At 53.8% G+C, this 21,869-nt stretch overlaps 1 protein-coding gene across 1 annotated transcript in view; it reads right to left on the bottom strand.

The window, feature by feature from the left end:
• The window catches only part of COL23A1 (collagen type XXIII alpha 1 chain), a 356,590-nt gene that overhangs the window by 24,371 nt on the left and 310,350 nt on the right, over nt 1-21,869 (bottom strand). The window contains exons 5-8 of the mRNA XM_042982305.1: nt 21,840-21,866; nt 3,550-3,576; nt 1,983-2,009; nt 587-613 (exon numbers count right to left, since the gene is read on the bottom strand). Coding sequence (XP_042838239.1) covers nt 587-613; nt 1,983-2,009; nt 3,550-3,576; nt 21,840-21,866 — 108 coding nt within the window. The remainder of the gene's footprint in view (nt 1-586; nt 614-1,982; nt 2,010-3,549; nt 3,577-21,839; nt 21,867-21,869) is intronic.

Below are 21,869 nucleotides of genomic sequence, written 5' to 3'. Positions count from 1 at the left end.
TTGGCAGGAGGCACTTCTGAGTCTCTTGGACCCTGGGGGCTCTGAGGGCCAGGGGACCTATTGTCCCCACGCTGAGTCCTGGGTGCCTACTTTTATGTCTGCAATGAATCTTTGCCACAGCAGCTTGAGGTAGGGTCTGTCACCACCCCCTCCCCACAGTTGCAGAAACTGAGTTTCAGAGGGGAAACTGAGTTGCTCAAGGTTACTTGGCTGATAAGTGGCAGCCACTTCCTGGGGTGCCAGTCACCCTCAGGAAGGTTAGTCTCCGTTCTGGGGCCAGTGCTAGCCCCACTGTCCCGCATCCCTCCCCCCCCCCCCGCCCCCCCCGCCATCCATGGTGATAAGTATGACTGGGATGTCTGTCAACTAGAGACACCCATCTATGATCTCAGCCAGACCAGGGCCTGGGGCTTCCAGCCCGTGGCCACTTAAGTGAAACCACTTAATCAGGATAGGACGTGGGCAGAGACCGAGGGCACTTCTTTCTGCAATAAGGTATAAGGGATCTGGAAGAAAGCTAGATATGCCTTATTATAAAACAAAACAAACTGGGTGGGTGGGTGAGGGGGTCTTGCTCCGTTCTTACCCGGGGGCCGAAGTCTCCTGGTGCACCCTGAGAACAAAAAAACCGGAAGACAGATCACTGCTACTATTATTGCTTTATCAGATGTTTTGAGCATTTACCCTGCGCTCAGTGTTTTATGTACATAGTCTCACTGAATTCTAACAACCGTAACATACAGGCTCTATTTTTATGTCCATTTCCAATGAGGACACTGAGGCAGAGAGAGGCTAAGTCACCTGCCTGAGGTCACACAGCTAGCACACCCAGGGCGTGGAACTGGGCACTCTGTTGTCTGTTGCCAGTCCCCAAAACACGGTGGGAGCAGAGACCAGCTGCTCCCACCGCGTCCTCTTGGGATCCTGAAACCTCAGAACAGCGAGTGTTGATGATTACCTGAATCATTGTTTTAAGTCCCCAAGTTTTGGGGCAGTATGTTACTAAGTGATAGATGCCAAGACACCAATTTCTCTCTGGTTTCAAAGCCTCTGCCTTCCTCATTCAGCCCGAGCCTGAGGGAAATAATCCCGGCACCTGCCCCGCTCAGACCATTACCTCGTGCAGTCTTCCCCCCTGGCTCTGTGAGGTTGCTTTCACTTACAGATGGAGAAACTGAGGCCAACGCATCCAAAGCTGTACAGTTGATGGCGGAGCCCTAATGCTAACCTGACGCCCTGAGCGCCGGGTCCTGTGCCTTGCACAGCTCTGATGGTGGACTGGAGCCTTGGCTGCCCTTATTCCGTGGGCACATCGCGGCGGGGGCGGGGGGCGGGGTTGGTGCTGGGATGGATGTGGCCCAGCTTTGCCCAGCCATTCCCTAGAAGCATCCCGCCACACCTAGGTCTGCTCTGGTCGCTCCCTGCTCTGATCCCACTGTGGGACACACAGGTCTCCCCTCTCTCGCCCTCCCTTCTGAGACACTTGGAGGCCCCAGCCCTCCAGGGGTCTGCCGTGACATTCAGCGCCAAATGCCAGGAAAGCCTTTCTCACAAGGGGTGTAAAGTTCACAGGGGCAGCTCTCTGCCATCTGTTTTCCTGGGGTGCGGGTGCACTCCTCACAAAGAATCCCATCTACAGGGACTGTTCACCCCCCTGTCCCTGGCTCTCCCGGCACCCCCCTTTTCACAGGCAGGGACTTCCTTTGGAAACTCCTCATTCTGGGCAGACCGTGCTTTGAGCTTTGTCATGCTCTGGTGCTGGGAGAACTCCAACTTAACCCCCTGGCACTTTAAATTGTTAAATATAAGCCGTGTAACCATTAGGAGGGAGGCACTAGTAGCCCCACTTTACAGATGGGGAAACTGAGGCTCTAGGAGAGGATGTGATGTCCCCAAGGCCACACTCTGGAGCTGGGGTTTGGAGACGGGTTTCTGGCATCCTTTATCACATCTGCATCTGGACAGCATCCGGCATCACTTACCTTTTCCCCTTTGGGGCCTGGAAGTCCCTGGAGAAAAAAAGGTGGAGAAAGAACAGGCATGAGCAAGGAGGACTGGGCTGTTACCCCTTCCGGCTTCCCTAAGGCTTTGGGGGCAGAGGGGCCTATGGGGCTGAGCAGAGCTGTGGGTAGCCGGGTGGGTATATGCACAAATCTGTCAGCTTTAATGAGGGTTGCTCTGGCCGGCCCTAAGGAAGCCACACAGCGCAGTCCCCCGCATGAGGGAGACGGGGGACTTGAGGGTCGCTGGTACCTCTCAGCTCGGGTAGGGGCACATGTGCTGTCACTCCTCCCAGAGGGCAGAGCCCTCCAAGCTCAGCACCTGCCGTGCCCGGGGCCGCTGCCCCTTGACTATCCATTATCCCTCCAGCCGTTAATGGCTTGGCTTGTTGGTTCATTCAACAACTTGTCCATCCAGGTGGTCAGTTCATTCCTCTATCCTTTAATGCTGCACACATCACTGGGCAACTCCTCAATTGTGTTACTTCTTTCATTCCTTCACTCACTTGTCTGCTCAACCATCATGGGTTTGTCCACCCACTAACTCAGCTACCCTCTCATGCATCCAACTGTTGGTACAATTACCTCATCTGTCTTTCCATCCAACCATCCTTCCTTCCTGCCATCCATCCATCCACCCATCTGTTCATCAACCCAACTCATCTATCTATCCATCCATCTGTTCTTCCATGCAACCGTTCATCAATCCATTTGTCCATCCATCTGTCCATCCATGCACGCACCTGTCTGTGATCCAGTCATCCAGCCAGCCAGCCAGCTTGCCTGCCTGCCTTCCTTCCTTCCTTCCTTCCTTCCTTCCTTCCTTCCATTCATCAGCCCATCTCTCCATCCATCTATCCATCATACATTCATTCATCCAGTCAGCCTCCCTTCCTTCCTTCCATCCATTCATCCTTGCATCCATTATCCAGTCAGCCAGGCTTGCTTCCTTCCATCCATTCATCCTTCCTTCCTTCCTTCCTTCCTTCCTTCCTTCCTTCCTTCCTTCCTTCCATCCATCATCCATTCATCTGTCCATCCATCCATCCATCCACCCACCCACCCAGCTAACTATCCATCCACATCCACTTTTTTGTTTAATTATGCCCTCTCCCTGTACAGCTTATTTATTCTGCTGAAGATGCCTGTGGACCACAGGCTCCTGGCCCACATGTTGAGAACTCATGAAGCCTTGAGACTGTGTTGGGGGATGCTCTGTACGTGGGCTTGCTAGGAGGGGCTTGTATGTTCTGAAAGCTGACTAGATGTCAGGGATGGTGCTATCCACACTTCTCTACATCCCCAGCATGTGGGGAAGGTTAATGGGCCCATTTGACAGAGCCTTGGGCTTGGGAGGTGAAGAGGCCTCCCCAAGGCTGCACAGTCAGCAGGTAGTGGAGGTGGATTTGAACTTAAGTCTGATACCCAAATGGTTTCTCTCCTTGCTGATCCAGGTTCCCAGGGGCCCCTTCCCTCTGGCACCCCATCACTCTCAGCCCCACAGTGGCCTGGTCCCAGGACCACCTAGAATTGCCCTGTCATCACTTACCGGCTTGCCATCTAGACCCAGTGGCCCCTGGAAATGAGAGAGACAGAGAGCAGAGGTTACACACTGGAAAGGCATTTCCTGTGTGTTTTATGACCCAGAGGCACTACTGAGCACCAAAGACCAAAACCCGACATGAGCCCATGGGTCTGAAGACCTTTCACGCAGACCTGGGGTGGGGGTGTCTGGGTGTTTGCTGCCCAGAATCCCCTCCTCTGACAAGAGAGCCCCACTTCTCCTCCAGAACCACCCCCATCTGCTCGTATGGGGCTTGGGCGTGTGGTCGCATTCCCTCGACCAGGGGGATTTGGTTCAGGGATAAACGTCATGTCTGGGGCTTTGAATGGTGGCGCTTTAGGGGAAAGAGGGTCTTTTCTCCTGGTGGGGCTAAGGCTGGAGCTCCTGAGGGTACCATGTGGCTTGAGAAAGAGCCAACAGAGAAGAAGTCAGAGCTGAGAGACAGTGAGGAAAACGGGGCAAAGGGTCTGAAGCTGAAACCATCCACCCCTGCACACTTCTGTTTGTCAGTAGTTTTTTCTTTAAGCCAGTGTGAACTGAGTTCTGTCACATGGAACTTGGTAGGGACTGAATATGTCCCCACCCCACCCCCCAAGTCATGTGTTGGAATCTAACCCCCGGTGTGATGGCATTAGGAGGGGGCTTTGGGGAGGCGAAGAGGTTCATGAGGGTAGAGCTTCACAGATGGGATATTAGCCTTTACAAAAGAGGCTCCAGATGGCTGCCTGGGTCCTCGTCCACCATGTGGGGGCACAGTGAGGGGATGGCAGTCTGCAGCCCGGAAGAGGGCCCCCACCAGAACCTGACCACACTGGCACGCTGAACTCAGACTTCCAGCCTCTAGGACGGTGAGAAGATTTCTGTTGTTTCTAAGCCACCCGGGCCATGGCGCTTTGTTAGAGCAGCCCAAACAGGCTAAGACACAAGTGGAAGAGTCCTGAAGGTTCTTTCAGTTCCCTGCATTGGTGTGGCCTTTGTAGGCAAAAGTCAAGGCTGAGAGAAGCCAAATAGCACAAGGTCAGGTCCCAAGGGCTAGTGTATTCCAGAGGACGCAGAGGGTCAGTGACCACTGCACAGCAGCTCCCGTGGGCGCCCTCCACCTGGGGACCCATTGCCTCTCAGAAAGCCCCACTGAGTTCCATCCACCGCCATGTGGGGAATCCAAGGGCAGTGCCATGAACCGGATCCATCCGGTCTCTGTCAACACCTCTCCTCCCCCCTGCCACTGCCTCCTCATCCTCACGGACACTTCACCCTTGACCCCAGCCAATGTTCTAGGCAGCTCCACTCCCAAGCCTTTTCACACATCACCTGCCTGCCTGGCACACCTTTGTGTGTCACCTTTAGCTCAGTCACCTCCTCTTCCATGAAGCCCTCCAGGTTTCCCCACTTCTCAGAAATCAGGCCATTTGTCCCTACACCCAGAACATTTTCTCTCCCTTCCTCCCTTCCTTCCTTCCTTCCTTCCTTCCTTCCTTCCTTCCTTCCTTCCTTCCTTCCTTCCATTTTTTTAAATGTTTATTTATTTTTGAGAGAGAGAGAGAGAGAGTGTGTGAGCAGGGGAGGGGCAGAGAGAGAGGGAGACACAGAATCCCAAGCAGGCTCCAGGCTCTGAGCTGTCAGCACAGAGCCCAATGCAGGGCTGAAACTCACAAACTGGACATCCTGACCTAAGCCAAAGCCAGATGCTTAACCGACTGAGCCATCCAGGCACCCCATAACCAGGGCAATTCTGAAAATTTATCTCTTAAGTGCTTCTGGCCATCAGCCTCAAGGTCAGCTGAGGTTCTGGACTTCAGGGCAATGTCTTAGGGGTAGATGGAATCCCAGGAGGTGGGGAGTGGGGCCATTCCAAAGTCTTGGGGGTCCAGGCTCTGGGGGGTCCCAATCAGGTTGTCAGCCCCAACCCTAGTCACTGAGGCTGACCAGGAACTGCCCTAGCTGGCATCTCCTGCTGGCTCCTGGCTGTCCTGACCCCTGGGTCCACATGCCTGAGGCCTCCTGTCCTTAGTCTGCTAAAGTTTGGCCCTGCATCTCCTCTCCCTGCCCCATGCTCAGGCCCTGCTAGGCCTCACCCAGGCCTGGCCCCTTCTGCTGCCACAGTGCACACAGGGACATGTCCCACCTTGGGTCTCTTCTGGGGGCTCTTTGTGGACCCCTACTCAGTCTGAATCACCACAGCAAGCCCGTAAGGCAGGTGTTATCATCCCTGTCTTACAGAGGGGGAAACCGAAGCCAAGTGAGGGAAAGACCTTGCCCACGGCCATGCAGCCAGGGCAGGGCTAGAGCCCTGGATGGCTTTCCGGTTCTGTGTCTTCAGGCACTCAAGCAGCCTGCAGTGGCCTTGCCTAGATTCCTGGCCACTCTCCCCGCAATCTGCCTGTCCTTGCATGCCTCTGTTCAAAGCTCCCTGCTCCATCCCAGTGCCCACTGGACCTTGCCTGCCCGTGGGCCCCCGGCCAGCTTGACAAATGTGGCTGCCATCGTGGACTCTGTGTCCGGGCCTTGTGCCCATGTCGACTGCTGAACTGAGCCCAAACACAGCGCCCCTCTATCGATCTGAAGGGATTAAAAAATCCATAATGCAGGGTGCCTGGGCAGCTCCTGATTTCCGCTTAGGCCATGATCTCGCGGTTTGTGGGATCGAGCACTGTGTCAGCGCAGAGCCTGCTTGGGATTCTCTGCCCCTCCCCCCACTCACTCTCTCTCTAAACAAACAAACAAACAAACATACATACATTAAAAAAATCCGTAATGCAGACTGAAATTAAAGAGAGACAAAGGTGCAGTTAGAGCTGAGTTAATCTCTTTCCTCTTCGGGGGCTGGGAGGGAGGGCAGTGGCCTCACAGCCAATTCACTGGCAGCAGCATGAGGAGTTCAAGGTGTCCCTGACAAGGGCTGGGACACAGTGCAGGGCTGGTCCGAGGGAAGCAGGCACCCCGCCCCTTAGGGCCACAGAGGCAGAGACTCTCCAGGTCAAGTTTAGGAATGCTCTGATGTGCCTCAGTGTGGGCTCTGTTGAATCCTGCCATACCCTTCATGGCGTCTGTCCTCACTGCCGCCCTGGCAAGCAGGCACCATAGTCCCATCCCGCAGCTGTAGAAGCTGAGCCCATGGCTGAAATAGGCCCCCCTCTCCACGTGGTGTTCCCTCTCCTGCAGCATAGGGCAGCAGGGTTGACAGATGGCTGTTCCAGGGGACCTAGGATGAAGCCTCACAGGCCCTGCCTTCCTTCTGGGATTCCTGGTATGTCTGTCTCCCCCACTGAACAGGGCTCTCTGGACCCTCTTCCACCCTGGCTCTCTACCAGAGAGAGTGCTGGATCAGACAAACTCACTTGCTGTGTGACCCTGGGAGAGCCAGTCAACCTCTCTGAGCCTCAGCATCCTCATTACCTATTCTCCCCAGCAGGGTGCTTCCTGCCCTGGCTTGGTCCCATTTCCCCTAAACTCTGCCACACCACGACCTCCTGACAGCTCTTGGGGTTTGGGAAGAGGTGCTTCACTAGTCTCATGGTACATCTGGTGCCCCTTGAGGCCCATGCACTTACACACGCCATGCTGTTTCCTGGCCTCAGGCTGTGCTTTCCCATTTTCCTCCACTGCACAGAGTTCCGCCTCCACCTGGGGAACTCCTACTCATTCTTCCAGGACCAGCTCAAATGGTGCTCCTGGGAGCCTCCCCAAGGAGAAGCAGCATTCTCCCTAGGCTGTCTGCCACAGAGCTGGGTCCCCATCCTTCTGGAAGAAAGCCCTGTGGCCGAGCTCCAGGAGACATGTGGGGCGGGCAGAGGAGACAGGCTCTGGATTCAGACCCACCTGGGATCAGATGCGGGCGTTCCCACATGCCAGCTGGTGACTCTGGGCTTCATCATTGGTAGCAGGCCACACTGCATCGCTGACCTGTGTGTGTGTGTGTGTGTGTGTGTGTGTGTGTGTGTGTGTGTTGGGGGTTGGGGTTCTGCTGAAAAGGTGCTATGTGCACCGAGTGAAACTTACAAACTGTACAGAAGGAGACGGGACAAAGCAAACCTTCTCTTCTCCCCAGCTCCTCTCCCAGAGAGCACCATGGGCATCAGCTTTGGGAAGCTGTCCTTGCCTAGAGAAGCACATGCATAATATCCCTGCCTTTCTTATTTTTAAAGCCCTCTGCGGGTTGCACAGCAGACATCTGTAGCTCCATTTGTCTTCCTGTTGCAGAGGAATCTGGTCCTTGGGCCCCTGAGGCATGTCATAGCCCTCCTCCCCACATTCCAGGAAAGCCCTACCACATACATGTGAGACCTGAGCATCATCCCCATGGCCCTTCCCTCATACCTGTAGTGTCTCCCACGCAATGCCCTGGAGAACTTTCTAGAATGCAAGGCTCTCCTGCTTGAGCCCTTCTGGGCAGCCTCACTCCTGAAGGAAAATGTCCAGACCACCTGGTCTGATGCCTAAAGCCCTCCTGCCCCATGCTGGGCACTGAGCACACATCTTGGGTTGGGCCTTTCCAGGGCCGGGGGTGCCTCTGGTCCATCGCTGAGTCCCCAGACCTGGTTCCAGGATGTCTGCTGGGTTGACATAAACCACACAGAGCTGTAGGTGGCCGGCTTTTCTAGAAGTGTGCACTGCAGAAGGGAGCCTGGGATGTTCCCTTGGCTTGGACCCCACAGGGGGAGTCTCCTGTTGCTGGCTGTCTCTGAAAGCATTCCAATGGCCAGACCTCGCTGTCTCTTCTTGAGAGTGACCTTGGGCCTCCCATCTCCCGGGAGGGATTCTGCTCTCTTTCAACTCCGAGATTATTCCTGGTGGTCCCCAAGGCCTCTCTCTGGTGTGTGAGAAAGCCTAGAAGTGGCAAAACCCCATTTTCCTTCCTACGGCCCTGCCTCTATCTGGGATCACAGAGCTCCTGGTTCCCAGGACTTAGAGTTTTCAAAAGAAGCCAATGAATTTTGTAGTTTCTGATAAATAAAAGCAGAGGGTGTGGCCTGAGCTGTGCTCTTGGAAATGTCCACCATGCGGCTCAAGGGAAGCTGTTCCCATTCCCCAGGAACCCAAGATTGGAGCTGCGGGTGGTTGGATCTGATGCTGACCAGATTCCCGGGGCAAACACAGAAACCCATGTGTGCACATTTGTAGGGCAGACGGTGCCAGCCGTCCCTGGGGATGGAGCTGACCCACAACCATGGCCCTGGTCTGTGCAGGTGGCTCTGGGCTCATCTCTGATGACATCTAGGCAACAAAGCTCTGCTCAGATCCCTGAATTCCCTGTCTGGGGAAACAGCTGACCCTTAGAGAGGCTGCTGGGTGACCAGCAGTCACTGGGAGTCACTGAGAAGGGGCCTCAGTGGGGCAGAGGAAGGAAACAGTCTGGCTTTGGAGCCAGACGGACCTGCCTGGCTTGGGGAAGTGAACTGATCCCTCTTATCCTGGGGAAGGTTGGGCCCTGGTCTGTGAACCCCCAGAGGACAGGCCCTGCCTGTAGCTACCCTTGCTCAAACTGGTACTGCCTTGCTCAAACTGGTATCAGAGAAACTGTCCTGCAGACTGTGTTAAGAGGCTTGCCTGGGGAAGAGGTTCGCTGGTCAAGTAAGTTTGAGAAACACTGGGTTACATGCTGTGAAATAGGTTTCTTTCCTGCAAGACTTGTCTGAACTATCATTCTGCCCATGGGTCTCCGGGAGGGCAGTGTTCCCAGCCTCACTGGGAGGCTGTGTGGACCATCTATGAACTGGGCATTTCCATGGGCTGGAGAAAAGCCCAAGCCTAGCTCTGGGTGCTCTTAGGAGAGGAGAAACACTGCAGGGATGGGTGAGGGGTTGGACTGAAGGAAGCCAAGGACAAGCATGGGCTGGAGGGCATGGTCAGGCTGGACTACGGTGGGGCAGGATCCAGGCTGAGTGTCCTAGCCGACAGCAAGCCAGTTTTGCACAGCAGAGGGCCATCTGGGGAGCTGAGAAGTCTGGAACAGCAGAGCCCCAGCCTGGGTGGAGGCACACCCTTGGTGGCGGGGGTCCTATTCCATCAGGGCAGCCCTCCCCTGCCGCAGACTGTGGGCGTCTCCCACAAGAGGAGTGGGAAGGAAGGCACTTGGGGCAGCCCACGAGTGAAACCCTCTCTCCGAACCTCAGCTTCCACAGAACAGGTGATCCTGAGGGCCAGACGCCAGAGCACTGCACCCACAGGCACTCAGTTCCCTCCAGCTCCCTCTCCCTCCTGATCAAAGCCATGGAATTCACCAGAGGTTTTCAACACCTTCTGCCCTCCACGAAACCCCACAGCTGTTTACAAGGCTCAGCTCTGCTTTAAACCACTCTTGCCCCAGGCAGATCAGCAGAGCTCTGGCACACTTTCCGGATGCGTGAGGGGCAAACAAAAACCCTGGGCGGTGTGCGGGCTTGGCTCCTTGCTGCACTCAGAGGCCTGAGAGTCCCGGAGCCTCAGTTTCCTCATCTGTAAAATGGAGAGCATGTCCTCCTCTCAGATGACAAGTTCAAGATGAGTCCCAGGTCTGTCTCCTCTCCCCTCCTCCTCTCCCAGACCCACCAAAGATACGAGACCCTGTAGGTGAGCTGACACGGAGGTGGGGTCTGCATTGGCTCTTGGAGGGGCAGTCCTGCGGAGTGACCTTGTGTGGTCCTCTGACTCAATGGCAGACCGTGGGACTCCGGCTGTGCCTTGGTGGGTCTGCTCCCTCCCACACTGAATAGATTTCCTAAGCAGGGTTCTACAGAGTCATCTTTTGAGAAAAATGAACAAGAGTGGCAAAGGAGGGAAGGTTTCTTAGTGAAATAAGTTTGGGACGTGGAGTCTGCTGGGCTCCATAACCGGTGCCTTGATGTGCATCGGCCCCGGGGGAACCCTGAAGCAAAGGCTGCTGTTTACCCCACACTGGGGACTGGCTCTGTTCTTCTCCATTAGCTGTGCCTCAGGACCCCCAACGTGTGAGAGTTCTCTGCTGAGCTGACCCCAAATCACTACACCGGCGTGTTTAGATGCAGACAAGGAGTAAATGCTCAGACTGGCTGGGGCTGGGTGTCCGTCTCGCTTGCTGGTTGTAATTCATGCGGATGGCTCCCGTCAGGGAACGGAGCCTCCAAATTGCACCAGGATGGGGCCCCTGGATGAGGGGGCTTACCAGGATTATCAGTCCAGGGACCAGTAATTATGGCCCAGATGTTGACAATTCATCAAATTACAAGGCTGTTGGGGCCTGGGGTCCTCAGCCTGGGACATGCACATTCCTGTGTGAAGGCTCCCTCATTAGAGTGGGTGGGCAGACCCCTCGGGGCAGGTCAAATGTGGTTCTGATTTCTCAGACCAGGCTCCTCGCACACATGGACCAAGGCAAGACTGTCCAGGTTTAGCAATTTCCCAGACTTGAATTCCGCCCTAGGGAAAGAGAGGACCCTCACTTCTTGGGTCCAGCCTGGCTGGTGCCCTGGTGCAGGCACACGGTTCCTCCCCGGGGACCTCTTCCCGGGATTTGGGGCATTCTGTAGAGTCACCAATAAATTGCATCCCAAGCCAGCAAGCCATGAAGACTCCAGCTGGGTAGGGTTCTGGGAACCTGCTGAGGTTAGGGGCTTGCCCAAGCTGCCACCCCCCCGCCCCTACTCTTGGTCTGTATGGTGAAGCACTGGCCTACAGCCAGCTTTGGCTTGGTGTGTATAGTTAAAACACCAAAACTAAAACTGAAACCAAACTCACTGAATTAGTTGCAACATTTAAAAATGGTGACATTTCACATCAACATCCAGAGTTTGTACTTTTCTAGAAAAAGTGAAAGGTGGTACACCCTGGGGTCTGCATGCCTGGCATAATCGGCTGAGTCAAGTGCTCGCGGAGGGCCACAGGCTCTGCCCTGCCCTAGTGCTCCCCACCGGGCTCACTGCCCCGTCCAGATAACCTGTCAGTTCTGCAGAGGCATCTAGGTTGGTAACCCTCAGCTTAGAAAATCTCCCGGGTTGGGGCGTCTGGGTGGCTCAGTTGGTTAAGCGTCTGACTCTGGATTTCGGCTCAGGTCATGATCTCACGGTTTGTGAGTTGGAGCCTCATGTGGGGCTCTGTGCTGACAACTCGCAGCCTGCTTGCAATTCTCTCTCACCCTCCCTCTCTCTTTCTCAAAATAAAGAAATAAACTTAAAAAAAAAAAAAAAAAGAAAATCTTCTGGGTCCCTTTCAGCTCTACGATTCCGTGAGGCCGGGAAGCCAGCTGGCTTCTATTTTGGGGAGAGGGCATGCTCAGTATATCCTGTGCACACTGGAAGCAATTATACATATGTCCATATTATATACATCATGGCTGGGAGAGGTGGTGCTATGCCTTTGAACCGATCCCCAAATACCTGCTTAAATTACACATTTGCCAGTTTCATGATTACCCTGTCAGGTAGCAGGAAAAATCGTTCCTAGGTGGGGTGAAGGGAGTCAAGAGCCCTGACTCCCAGTGCATGTGGGACAATGGAAGATGGCCAGTGAGTTGGGCTGTGTCCATCTGAGAGGCCTCTGGCCTCCTGTCTCCGGCTCAGGCACTCTCAGTACTACTCTTATGGAAGGCACTGGAAGTAGTAGACAGGTAGGGGCACCCATTTTGGTGGCAGACAGTGCTGGGGCGGGGATCTAGTGGGACCGAGCAGTCGACTAGATGATGATGGTCGGAGTGTGGCTTGAACTGCATGACGGAGATGGTCTAAGGGAGGCAGAAGGTACAACAGAGAAACCAGGAGACAGAATGCCAGAGACAGCTCACAGCAGACACTGAGGGATCCCTGGTGTCCTGGCCAGGCCCAGGCCACACCCTGCTCTGCCCTCCTGCTCCTCAGCCTAAGTCTGCTGGGCCATCTGCCTGCTTCCTCCCAGCGTCGCTCAGGTTTGACTTTCCAGCCTCTCTGGTTGTCACCCCATGGTCTGTGGGATGGGCCCTCCACAGTTTCCAGAGAACACAATTATCACCCACTGGGAATGAACTGCTGGGGACCCTTAAGAATCCAAAGGTTTTGTGCAAAATTTGGAGCTCTAACTTCTCTTGAAATATTGGAAGCTGTGATAATGATCAGCGTGCATGGGCCGAACGGGGTAGGGGGGCCCTTTAAGTGGGTGTGTGCCCCTCCACCCCCCCCCCCCCGCTAGCCCACATAAGGAAGGCATCAGTGAATGCGTGAGCCTGCATTTCTAGCTCTGAACCAGTTCTCCAAACTGCAGACCTCTCTCTAGTCCCCCACCTGCCCCTGCCTAGGACTTGGCCTCTCTCCCACACCAGCCTCCACCAGCCTCCCTGGCATGCCCAGCCTTCCTGCATGGCAAAGGAGCGGGATGTCCTTGCTACGTCCCCTCCCTGAAGACCTTGGAGCCAGCTGCCTAACTCCCCGAAGCCCAGCCTGTTTCCTCCTCTGGAAAGGAGGGGTGTGGTGTAGATGGAATGGCCACCCAAATGTGACAGTGCCCTGCCCGGAGCTTGGTGTACAGAGGGTGCCAGAGGAAAGTGGTTTAATGAACGACTGGAGTGCCCTGGGCCAGTTCTGGGGGCAAGAACTAAGGAAATGGGGTGGAGCTAAAAGCTAAAAACCCCTTGCCTTATTATTCCCATTTCACAGGCAAGGAAACTGAAGCTTAGGGGAGGCCGGGCATGGTCACGAGCCTGAATCCTGCGTGCTTCCCACCTCACCATCCCCCTCTGGCGTTAGCAGTGCCTGGCAAGTACCCCCAAAGCCAGCCTCCCCAAGCTGTCCCCATCCTGTCCCCAAAGAGGCCCTATTGGTGGAACAGCCCCCTTGTGGGAAGACCAACCTCTCCTTAGACGCCCTTTCTGAGAAGTGGGTGTGCCACCATTGCACATCTCCAGTGACGGGGAACTCACTGCTTCCCGGGCAGCCTGATGGGTTTGCCAAGTTTTTGTGTACGTCCCATCCTTCCCAGGTTGGATGCCATTGCCAATTCCCTCCACCTTGCAGCCCCTGGGGAGGCAGCCAACCAGCTCAAAGGTGCTGGGTGCTTCAGGGTCACTGGCCTCTTGAGCTTTCCTCCCACCCCACCCCCCTTTCCCCTGCCAGCCTGGCTTGTTCTCTGTTCTCTGTGTCCTCTCTCTGGCCACTCCTCTGCCACTCCCTTTGTGAGAGAACCTCCTTGTCTTCTGACCTTGGCTCACACCTCCCTTCCTCAGGGCAGCACCCCTGACCCCCACCAGGCCAGCCTCAGATTGTAGGTGGTCACAGTAACCCGTACCTTCCCAGCCCTGACCACGGCGCACAGTGAGGTTGGAATCCCCATGCGCTTTGAGTCTCTCTCCCAGTCAACCACAACCCCATCCAGGAGGGACCCCCTGGATGTTTGTGTTGCCATTCCATCCCAAGTGTCAAACACAGTCTTTCGTACGTAGTGAGAACACAATATATAGTTGTTGAAAGAACCAAATGTCAAGTGGATGCCTCTAGGAATGATCAGTTTCCCACTGGCTCCGGTGCCAGAACCTGGGATCACACCAGAGGGCGCTCTTGACCTGCTGAAGGCTGCCCTGGGTACCTGAGGACTCCTGTCCTCTGGCCACAGCCAGGGTGTTGTGCACCGGGGACACTGGCCCGAGAGGAGTTCCTTCAGCCTCGGGGGCTCCTCCTGCTGAGGTCAGTGACCATCACGGTGGCAGGAACTGTCACTCACTGGACCTAGCTTGTGTGCCCAGCACTATGGCTCTGGTGAGGTCATCTACCCGGCTGCCCTGATAGCCAAAGACAGGTTAGGGATGTGACTGAGACCACATGGTCTATGGAGTACCAAAGCCCATTCTCTTTCCATCGCATGAGCAAGACACGGTCCAGTCCCTGATTTCAGATTTCAGGAGGAGATGGCTGGACCACCTTTGTACCCAAATAACTGCCTTCTCTCAATTTATTTCCTTGGAAGGCCTGAGTTTGCCTCGGTGACCTGGTGCAGGTCTGCCAACAAGCTCTTCTGTACAAGGCAGAGAAGTGCTTTGCTGCTTTGGGGATACTGGGAAGAGGTTCAGCCAGCAATCAGCCTGGAGAGTGGCCCTCTGCAAAGGTGTCACCACAGGTACACCCCGCAAAGGGCCCCCTGCCACCCCCCACCCCACAGGACTATCTGCTAAGTGCTTTCCCAGAGCTGAACTTGGGGAGAAGGTTGATTATCTAGCGCTGGGGGCTCTCGGCTACTGCCAGGAAGACGCAAAAAGCTTCAGAGGGTAAGCAAGGCATCTGGGAACCCCACATGAGATGATCGAAAGGACTCTGGGGACACAGTGTGAGCCTGAGGCCACGGCCTAAGTCAAGGAGCACCTACCCTGGGCTGGTGCAGGACCCTGCGGAGGAAATCCCAGGGAAGTGTCCCTTTCCCTCGGGCCCAGCTGTGTCTCCCTGAGGTTCCAATCTGGGGGCCATTATTGGGGGCTCAAGAAGCCTCCTTTCATCCCATCCCTGCTCAACCCGGAATGTGGGGAGCTGGGGAGCATCACTGCAGGGGGCAGATGAAAATGAGATGTAGGTTGTCGAAATCTAAAAACAGATGAATTTGGAATATTACAGATGAATCATTTAACTAATTACATTTTTACAATCAAAGCTGTTTTTGAACTTGGAGAGTGCAAGAAAGCATATGAATGTGTGGTGCTCTGTGGCCCACCCCCCCTTTTTTTTTTGTTCACTTGATTAATTCCACACGGTCCAACAGAGGTTTTCATTTCAAAATTGGTCCCAGGCTGAGACCCTGTCTCATATGCTACATTTCAGCTCAGAGCTATGCTTTCCCTGGGACCTAGGCTGTCGATGCATCCACTGCTGATTCTGGAGACACAGGGCAAATCCTGCCCACCGCCCCCAGCCCCAGTCTCCAGAGCACTTTGTCTGATGGGTCCTGGGTGGTCCTGGGGGAGGGGGAGGGGATGGGGCTCTGCAAAGTGAAGGCGCTGTGGTCCTGGTCCTTCACCTGTCACCTGGCCTGCAATGCCTGCCACCTCTCATTTCTGACACCTGTCCTCTTTCCCTCCATCCTTGCTGGGGCAGTCTTGATTCATGCATCGTCTGCGAATTATTGCCACCGCCTCCTATCTGGGCCCCCTTCCTCCAGTTTCTGTCCTGTAGTCAGGGAGGTCTCTCTAGTATAGACACCTGTCCACATCACTAGGGGCTTCTGTGGCCTCCGAACTCTGCTGCTGGGTGGGTGGGGGCCCTGCACTCAGCTTCAGGCCCCCAGAGTCACTGGCCAGGGGACCAGGACCACATTGCATGCCCCTCGCCCCCCATGTTAATAGTGTCCACGTTTTCACCAGGCCAAGCCTCACACTTCGCCAATGTGGACACTGGGGCTCAGAAGGCCTGAGAGATTGCCGGAGCAGGGGTGGGGTCTCCATCACCATAGTTCCCTGGCTGGGCCCCTGCTCTATTCAGCTGCCTCCTGGCTGGGGAAACAGAATTGCACATTTCATCAGGAGGGGATGCATTTCTTCCTAATTTCTAACAGTAGCTATGAGACGGACCTATGAGTGAGGAATAGGAAGGAACGTGCGCTGAAGAAATGGATTCCTGTCTTTAAGTTAGACGTGGTTTTCCATTTTGTTTTTTAGGGAGAGCAGGAAAGGGTCTTAACAATCTGATAACGGGGGTGGAATGGAGCATGAGTTCCAGGGCCGGATAAAAGCAAGGGGTGAGGACGAGAAACAGAACATTGACTCCAAGTACCTGTTTCCCTGAGTGGTAAGAGAAGAAGGACCCTCCTGCCCATGTGCAGACAGTCCTGAGTCCCCAACTGCTGCTGTGACCTGCTTCCTGATAGGATGGGTAGAGTGACAGAGGAGTCCCCAGCCTGTGTGCTAAGCCAGGCTTTGTCTTGCGGGTGGGCCTTGGGTCTCAGCCAAGTGCTGTTAGCCTCTGAGCTCAGCTTCCTCATCTGTCAAGTAGGGAGGAGACCATCGACCTCCCAGGGTGAGAGCAAATGGTCAGAAAGTACACTTGCTTCCCTGGCCTGTTGGAGGGGCTTGGGTGGGGGCGGGGTGGGAGTTGACCGTCTTTTCTCCCCTCAGGAGGGGGGAACTCTCTGAGCCCTTGGCAAGGCAGCTTGTGGTTTCTATAAACACTAAGCCAAGTTTCCGTGGCCTCCGGCCTCAGTCAGTCTGTTATCCTACAAGATGCTACTCCGCACAGCTCTGGAGATCTCTCTGGCGTCACGGTCCACTGTTTCCCTCTCATTTGCCTGCTTGTGACCTTGCCAAGGTCGTCCCAACCTCATGACTGCATGCACTTGCTTTTTTCCTCCAGGAACACTTGCCCCACAAGATCTCTGCATCTTTTTCACCATTTAAGTCTCAGCTCAAATGTCATCTTCCCCAAGGGACTTCTGATGATTTCATCTCAGCTATACACACCCAGGTAGGTACCTGGTGGGCACTCTCAATACGTCCCTGCCTTATTCTCTTCCTAGCACATTTCCTGTCTGTTGGTGTATTGGTTTCCTGGTTTATTGTTTCTCTCCCCTTGTCTCTCTTGTTCAGTGCTGGTCCAAGGACCCAGGAAAGCATCTGGCACAGAGTCATTGACCGACGGTTTAGTGGGCACGCTCCCCCACCCTAGCCTCGCTGGAATTCATCATCTCCATGCAACTCTAGCCTCACAACCTGGCGCTGTCCTCATGCATTCAAATACATGGAACTTAAGCTCTGTAACATATACCCAAAACACATTTTTGAGAAATGTTTAAGTTGCACTTGGAAGGTGTAAAGCAATCCAGAAAGTCACAAAACCTCAATGTTAAGAGTCAAAAAACCCAAAACACCAAAGAGGAAGAGTTTTGATGCTGTAATTAGCAGATGGTGAGAGTCTGATGTTTTCTGTGCAAAAGTCAAGGTGTGAGCAAGATTGAGCCTTGCATGACAAGGCTTTTGCATCTTGGACAGAAGCCACGGTTTGGAGAGAAAAAAAGGCTTGTGATAAGAAATACCCAGGAAGTCACAGTGACCCCTAACTGTTCCTTTCTCTCTGTCCCATGGCAAACTGGTTGTGTAGGTCCCCTTCCCCCCACATCTCTCCAAAGACTATGACTGATCTGATTCATCTCTGTGCCACCCCAGTACCCAGCACAGGGTATGACACCTTCCAGATTCACTGAACAGAGTCAAGCCTCCTATGTATGAGATGTCAAAAGTCACTTTATTAACATAAATGCTTGTTACTATCCCAAAATGCAAGGAGAGTGAAGTGCCTAGGGCTCCTCTGTGGGGCCCACCTTTGACTCACAATGTTCAAAGCTCAGAATTCCTTCTAGGCTGCTGATTCCATGATGTCCCTGGACCAACTGGGATCTGGAAGCTCTCAAAAATGTTGATTTCCTCCTTAAACTATACCTGCAATTCTAAGCTCTACCACCAGGTGGCAGTTAGGTCTATGCAAACTTTATTAAACCTAGTTTAATCTCAAAGACTACATGTACTGCTCATTAAAATATACCCTAAATTAAAACAGGATACATATATGCACATTTTTTTCAACTTATCATATTTGCATAGATTTAAAAGTGTGATAATACCCACAGTTGGCCAGGGTTTGGGGAAATATGCAACATTTGTAAGCTGTTGGTGGGAATGTAAATTAGAAGAGCCTCCAGGGGGGCCAATCTGGCAATACACATCAAAAGCCTTCAACATGTGCAAACCCTTTGGTCCAGCAATTCAACTTCTAGACATTTCTCCTAAGGAGATAACCATGGAAATACACCTAAGTTTCTTCCCAAGATGTTGACCATAGGTGTAAAAGATTGTCAAATAAACACTATAACTTGGAGACGGCTTAAAAAAATTATACAGATGATAAAATACTATGTAGCTCTTACGTTCTAGAATTCTTTTTTCTTAATTTTAAAAAATGTTTATTTTCAAGAGAGAGAGACAGAGACAGAGTGTGAGCAGAGTGGGGGCGACAGAGAGAGAGGGGAGACACAGAATCTGAAGCAGGCTCCAGACTCTAAGCTGTCAGCACAGAGCCCGACATGGGACTTGAACTCATGAACTGCCAGATCATGACCTGATCCAAAGTCGGATGCTTAACCAACTGAGCCACCCAGGCGCCCCTAGAATTCTTAAGGATGTGGATATACCATCTTAAGGATGCTATATTAAGTAGGAAAAAAAAAAAACAAAACGAGGCTCCCTCCAAAGAAGTATGTTCAGTAATCCCATTTTTAGACTAATAAACGTAAATACAAACTCACACATAACAAATACTGAAAGGACAACCACCAAAATATTGAGAAGACTAATCTGTGGGTGGTAGGATTATGGATGATCGTTTTTTCCTTTTTTGTGCTTTTCTCTATTTTGGGACAGTTTTATAATAAACATACTTCTGTTGTCAGCAGGGAGCTATTAACGAACTCTCCCAGCAGCAGGGACAGGCTGGCCTCTGTGTAAGGGGGCTGTGCACAAAGTGACCCTGGGCCCTTATCAGTCCACAACCTGCCCCACAGTCCTGTGCCTTGGTTCCTATGCCCCAGTCTCCTGACCTCAGCTCTTAGGTCCACATATGGTCCTGGTTTCAGCTGGTCTCACTCAGGGGGAGGGGCCAGCCTCGAGTAATCCAGAACACACAGCCAGCATGCTCTCTACCATGACCCTCCTGCCTGATATTTTTCTTGCTCTTACTTCCCTTTAGGAAGTGACATGTTTTTAACACAAAAAAAGATCCCCCCTGAGGCTGGTCCCGAAGTTTACTGAACTGCAGAAAAACACCTTTTCTTAAAACTGACTGTTTTCAAAGCCATTTTCCATACACTTCCAGTGTATGTTGGTGGATTAGAATGATTTCCTAAGCTGGGCTTTCCTTCTCTTGAGGCTCTCCTTGGTGAGGAAAGATGGTGACATTATGGAGGGTCTGTCGTATGCCACGTTGCATGGACGCTGCATTCGTTACCCTATTTTAATATTCCAACTCTGTACGTATCATCTCCACAGATGCTCAGAGGCCAAGTACCTGCCCGAGGCCACAGGGCTGAGCCAGCATCCTGAGTTGGGTCTGAATGACTTCAAGCTTGTGGATACTCAGTACACAAATTGCCTCTTAGGTGGCCCGGGTCCCTCCAGCTGTGGCAGTCACTCTAACCTCTGGGATGACCATGTGGAACCCTCCATAAGCACACCCCAGGCTGGGAGCCAGGCCCTCCACAGGCCAAGAGATCTGAATTTCAGGCCAAAACACAGGGGCCCCTCGAGCCTACAGGAGGCCCTCCCACCCACCTCCTGCCTGCACGGGCGTGCTTTCTCTCCTACAGAAGAAGAGAGGCAGGGTGTCACCTCTATCTTGTGGGCCTCATGGAAGGGACTGCCCAAACGGTACCACCAGAACAAGGCTGCTTGGGGGCACCTAGGTGGCTCAGTTGGTTAAGCATCTGACTCTTGATTTTAGCTCAGATCATGATCTCATGGTTCATGAATTCGAGCCCTGCATTGGGCTCTGTGTTGACATCGTGGAGCCTGCTTGGGATTCTCTCACTCCCTCTCTCTCTGCCCCTCCCCTGCATTCTCTCTTTCTCTTGAAAAAATAAAAAAAAAAAGAACAAGGGTGTGTGGAGGAACACAGCTGGAATGAGCTGGCTCCGGGTGCTGAAAGCATGATTACCCTGGATGCAGCAGCAGGCAGGGCCAGCCCAGCCAGGGAAGTTGTTCATATCTGTATGGAAAGGGCGGTGTGCATTCAAACCACCATCAGGTGACCTCAGGAAAAGGGGCGCCCCGGCCCTGTGCACTCATGGGTATGTTACCAGAGATTTTGACAGGGTCCCCTTACCCTTCACCTGGACCGACCAGGCAGTGGGGAAGGATAGCTGGGCCCTAATCTACTTTCTTCCCAGGAAGCTCAGAACTTAACACACTACAAGCACACTCATCCCCTGGCTTCCCCTCCCCCAATTCACAGAGTCCCATCTCTGGCCCAGGCTGGGTACCAAGTCCCTCCTCACACGCTAACCCTCAGGCTTAATTCCCTGGCAGCCCTGTAACAGCCCCAGTCACCTGTCCACCTTTGGTGTCTGGAGGCTCCAGGCATGACCTCACTTCACCTGAACCTCACCACCCTCTTCACAGGGAGGGAAAGGGAGACTTAGATCAGCAAGTGGTAAAGATGGAATTCAAACCCCGGCTCCACCTGGACCTGGTGGCTGGTCTGGAACTCCTGTCCTTTACCTGGAAAAATGCATCAACCAAAATCTTCTCTTATGCCAGGGAGAAGGGAGTCAGGGAGTCACCCTGTGCTCAGAGGGCCAATAAGGGGGGAAGAGGGACAAAACCCATTGACCCAGCCACTACCCGCTCTCCTTGAGATGCCCAGCTAGGAGGCACTATAAGCCCAGGTCTGCTAGGACTACTCTCCACAGCCTCCTGGGAAGGTGGTTCCTGCAGGACTGGGGGAGCTCCCCCCGGGGAGCCCCCCCCCCCCACTTCCATCACCAGCCTATCCAGACTCTGGCCAGATCTGGTCATTACTGAGGCCTCTGAATCAACCAACATTCTCCTCCATGCACCTTCCTGACCTGAAGGCACAGAACAACTCTGTCGCCCAACCGTATGGTCCCGCCATGCTCTCCTTCCACCAGGTCACCCCCCTGCTCTGATACATCAGGACTTCTGGATGCCATGGCTGTGGTCCTTAACCTCTCTGAGCAGGACTGGACGACCACACAGCTACATCAAATTTTGCTTTTCATGCAGCACTCACCCAGCCTGGGCAGGGCACGTTGACTGCAAGTATAAGACAACTTCTAGGTTTAATTCAAAAGATCTGAGAAGGCAATGACACCACAAAGACCAAACTGGAATCAAGCAGTCTCCCGTTCCTGAGTGCTGACGAGACTCGGTGGGCTGGGAAGGACAGCCCCCTGCCAACTGGGAAGAGGCTGGCAGCCAAGCCAGCCAGGGGGAGGGAGACGGGGCGGGGGGGGGGGGGGAAGGGGCACTCCACAGCCAAGGGCTGGACCCTCGGTGCAGGGCTGATGGTCTGGGAAGCAAGAGCGTTGGGGGGCGATCCAGGATGCCAAGGAGGCTCCTTCTTGAGCCTCTCTGCTTTGCCTGCAGGATGGCTGGAGCAGCGGACAGTTCCCACCAGGCCAGCCCTGCGGGTCTGCACATCCCTCACCTTCCTTCTCAGAGCTAACGCTAATCCCCTCCAAAGAGAGACCTCAGCCACTGAAAGCAGAAGAGGGGGAGGGGGCAGGAGCGCAGACAGAGTTAAATAAAGGCTCAGAGGAAGAAGATCAGCTTGAGAGAAAAGGGCACAAAGAGCAAAAAATAAATGGCAAATTACCGGGTAGCCATCTCGTCCTGATTGCCCCTG

This window comes from Panthera tigris, chromosome A1, assembly GCF_018350195.1.
Source record: "Panthera tigris isolate Pti1 chromosome A1, P.tigris_Pti1_mat1.1, whole genome shotgun sequence".
NCBI classification, from domain to species: domain Eukaryota; kingdom Metazoa; phylum Chordata; class Mammalia; order Carnivora; family Felidae; genus Panthera; species Panthera tigris.
This window is presented reverse-complemented; position numbering and strand designations above follow the sequence as displayed.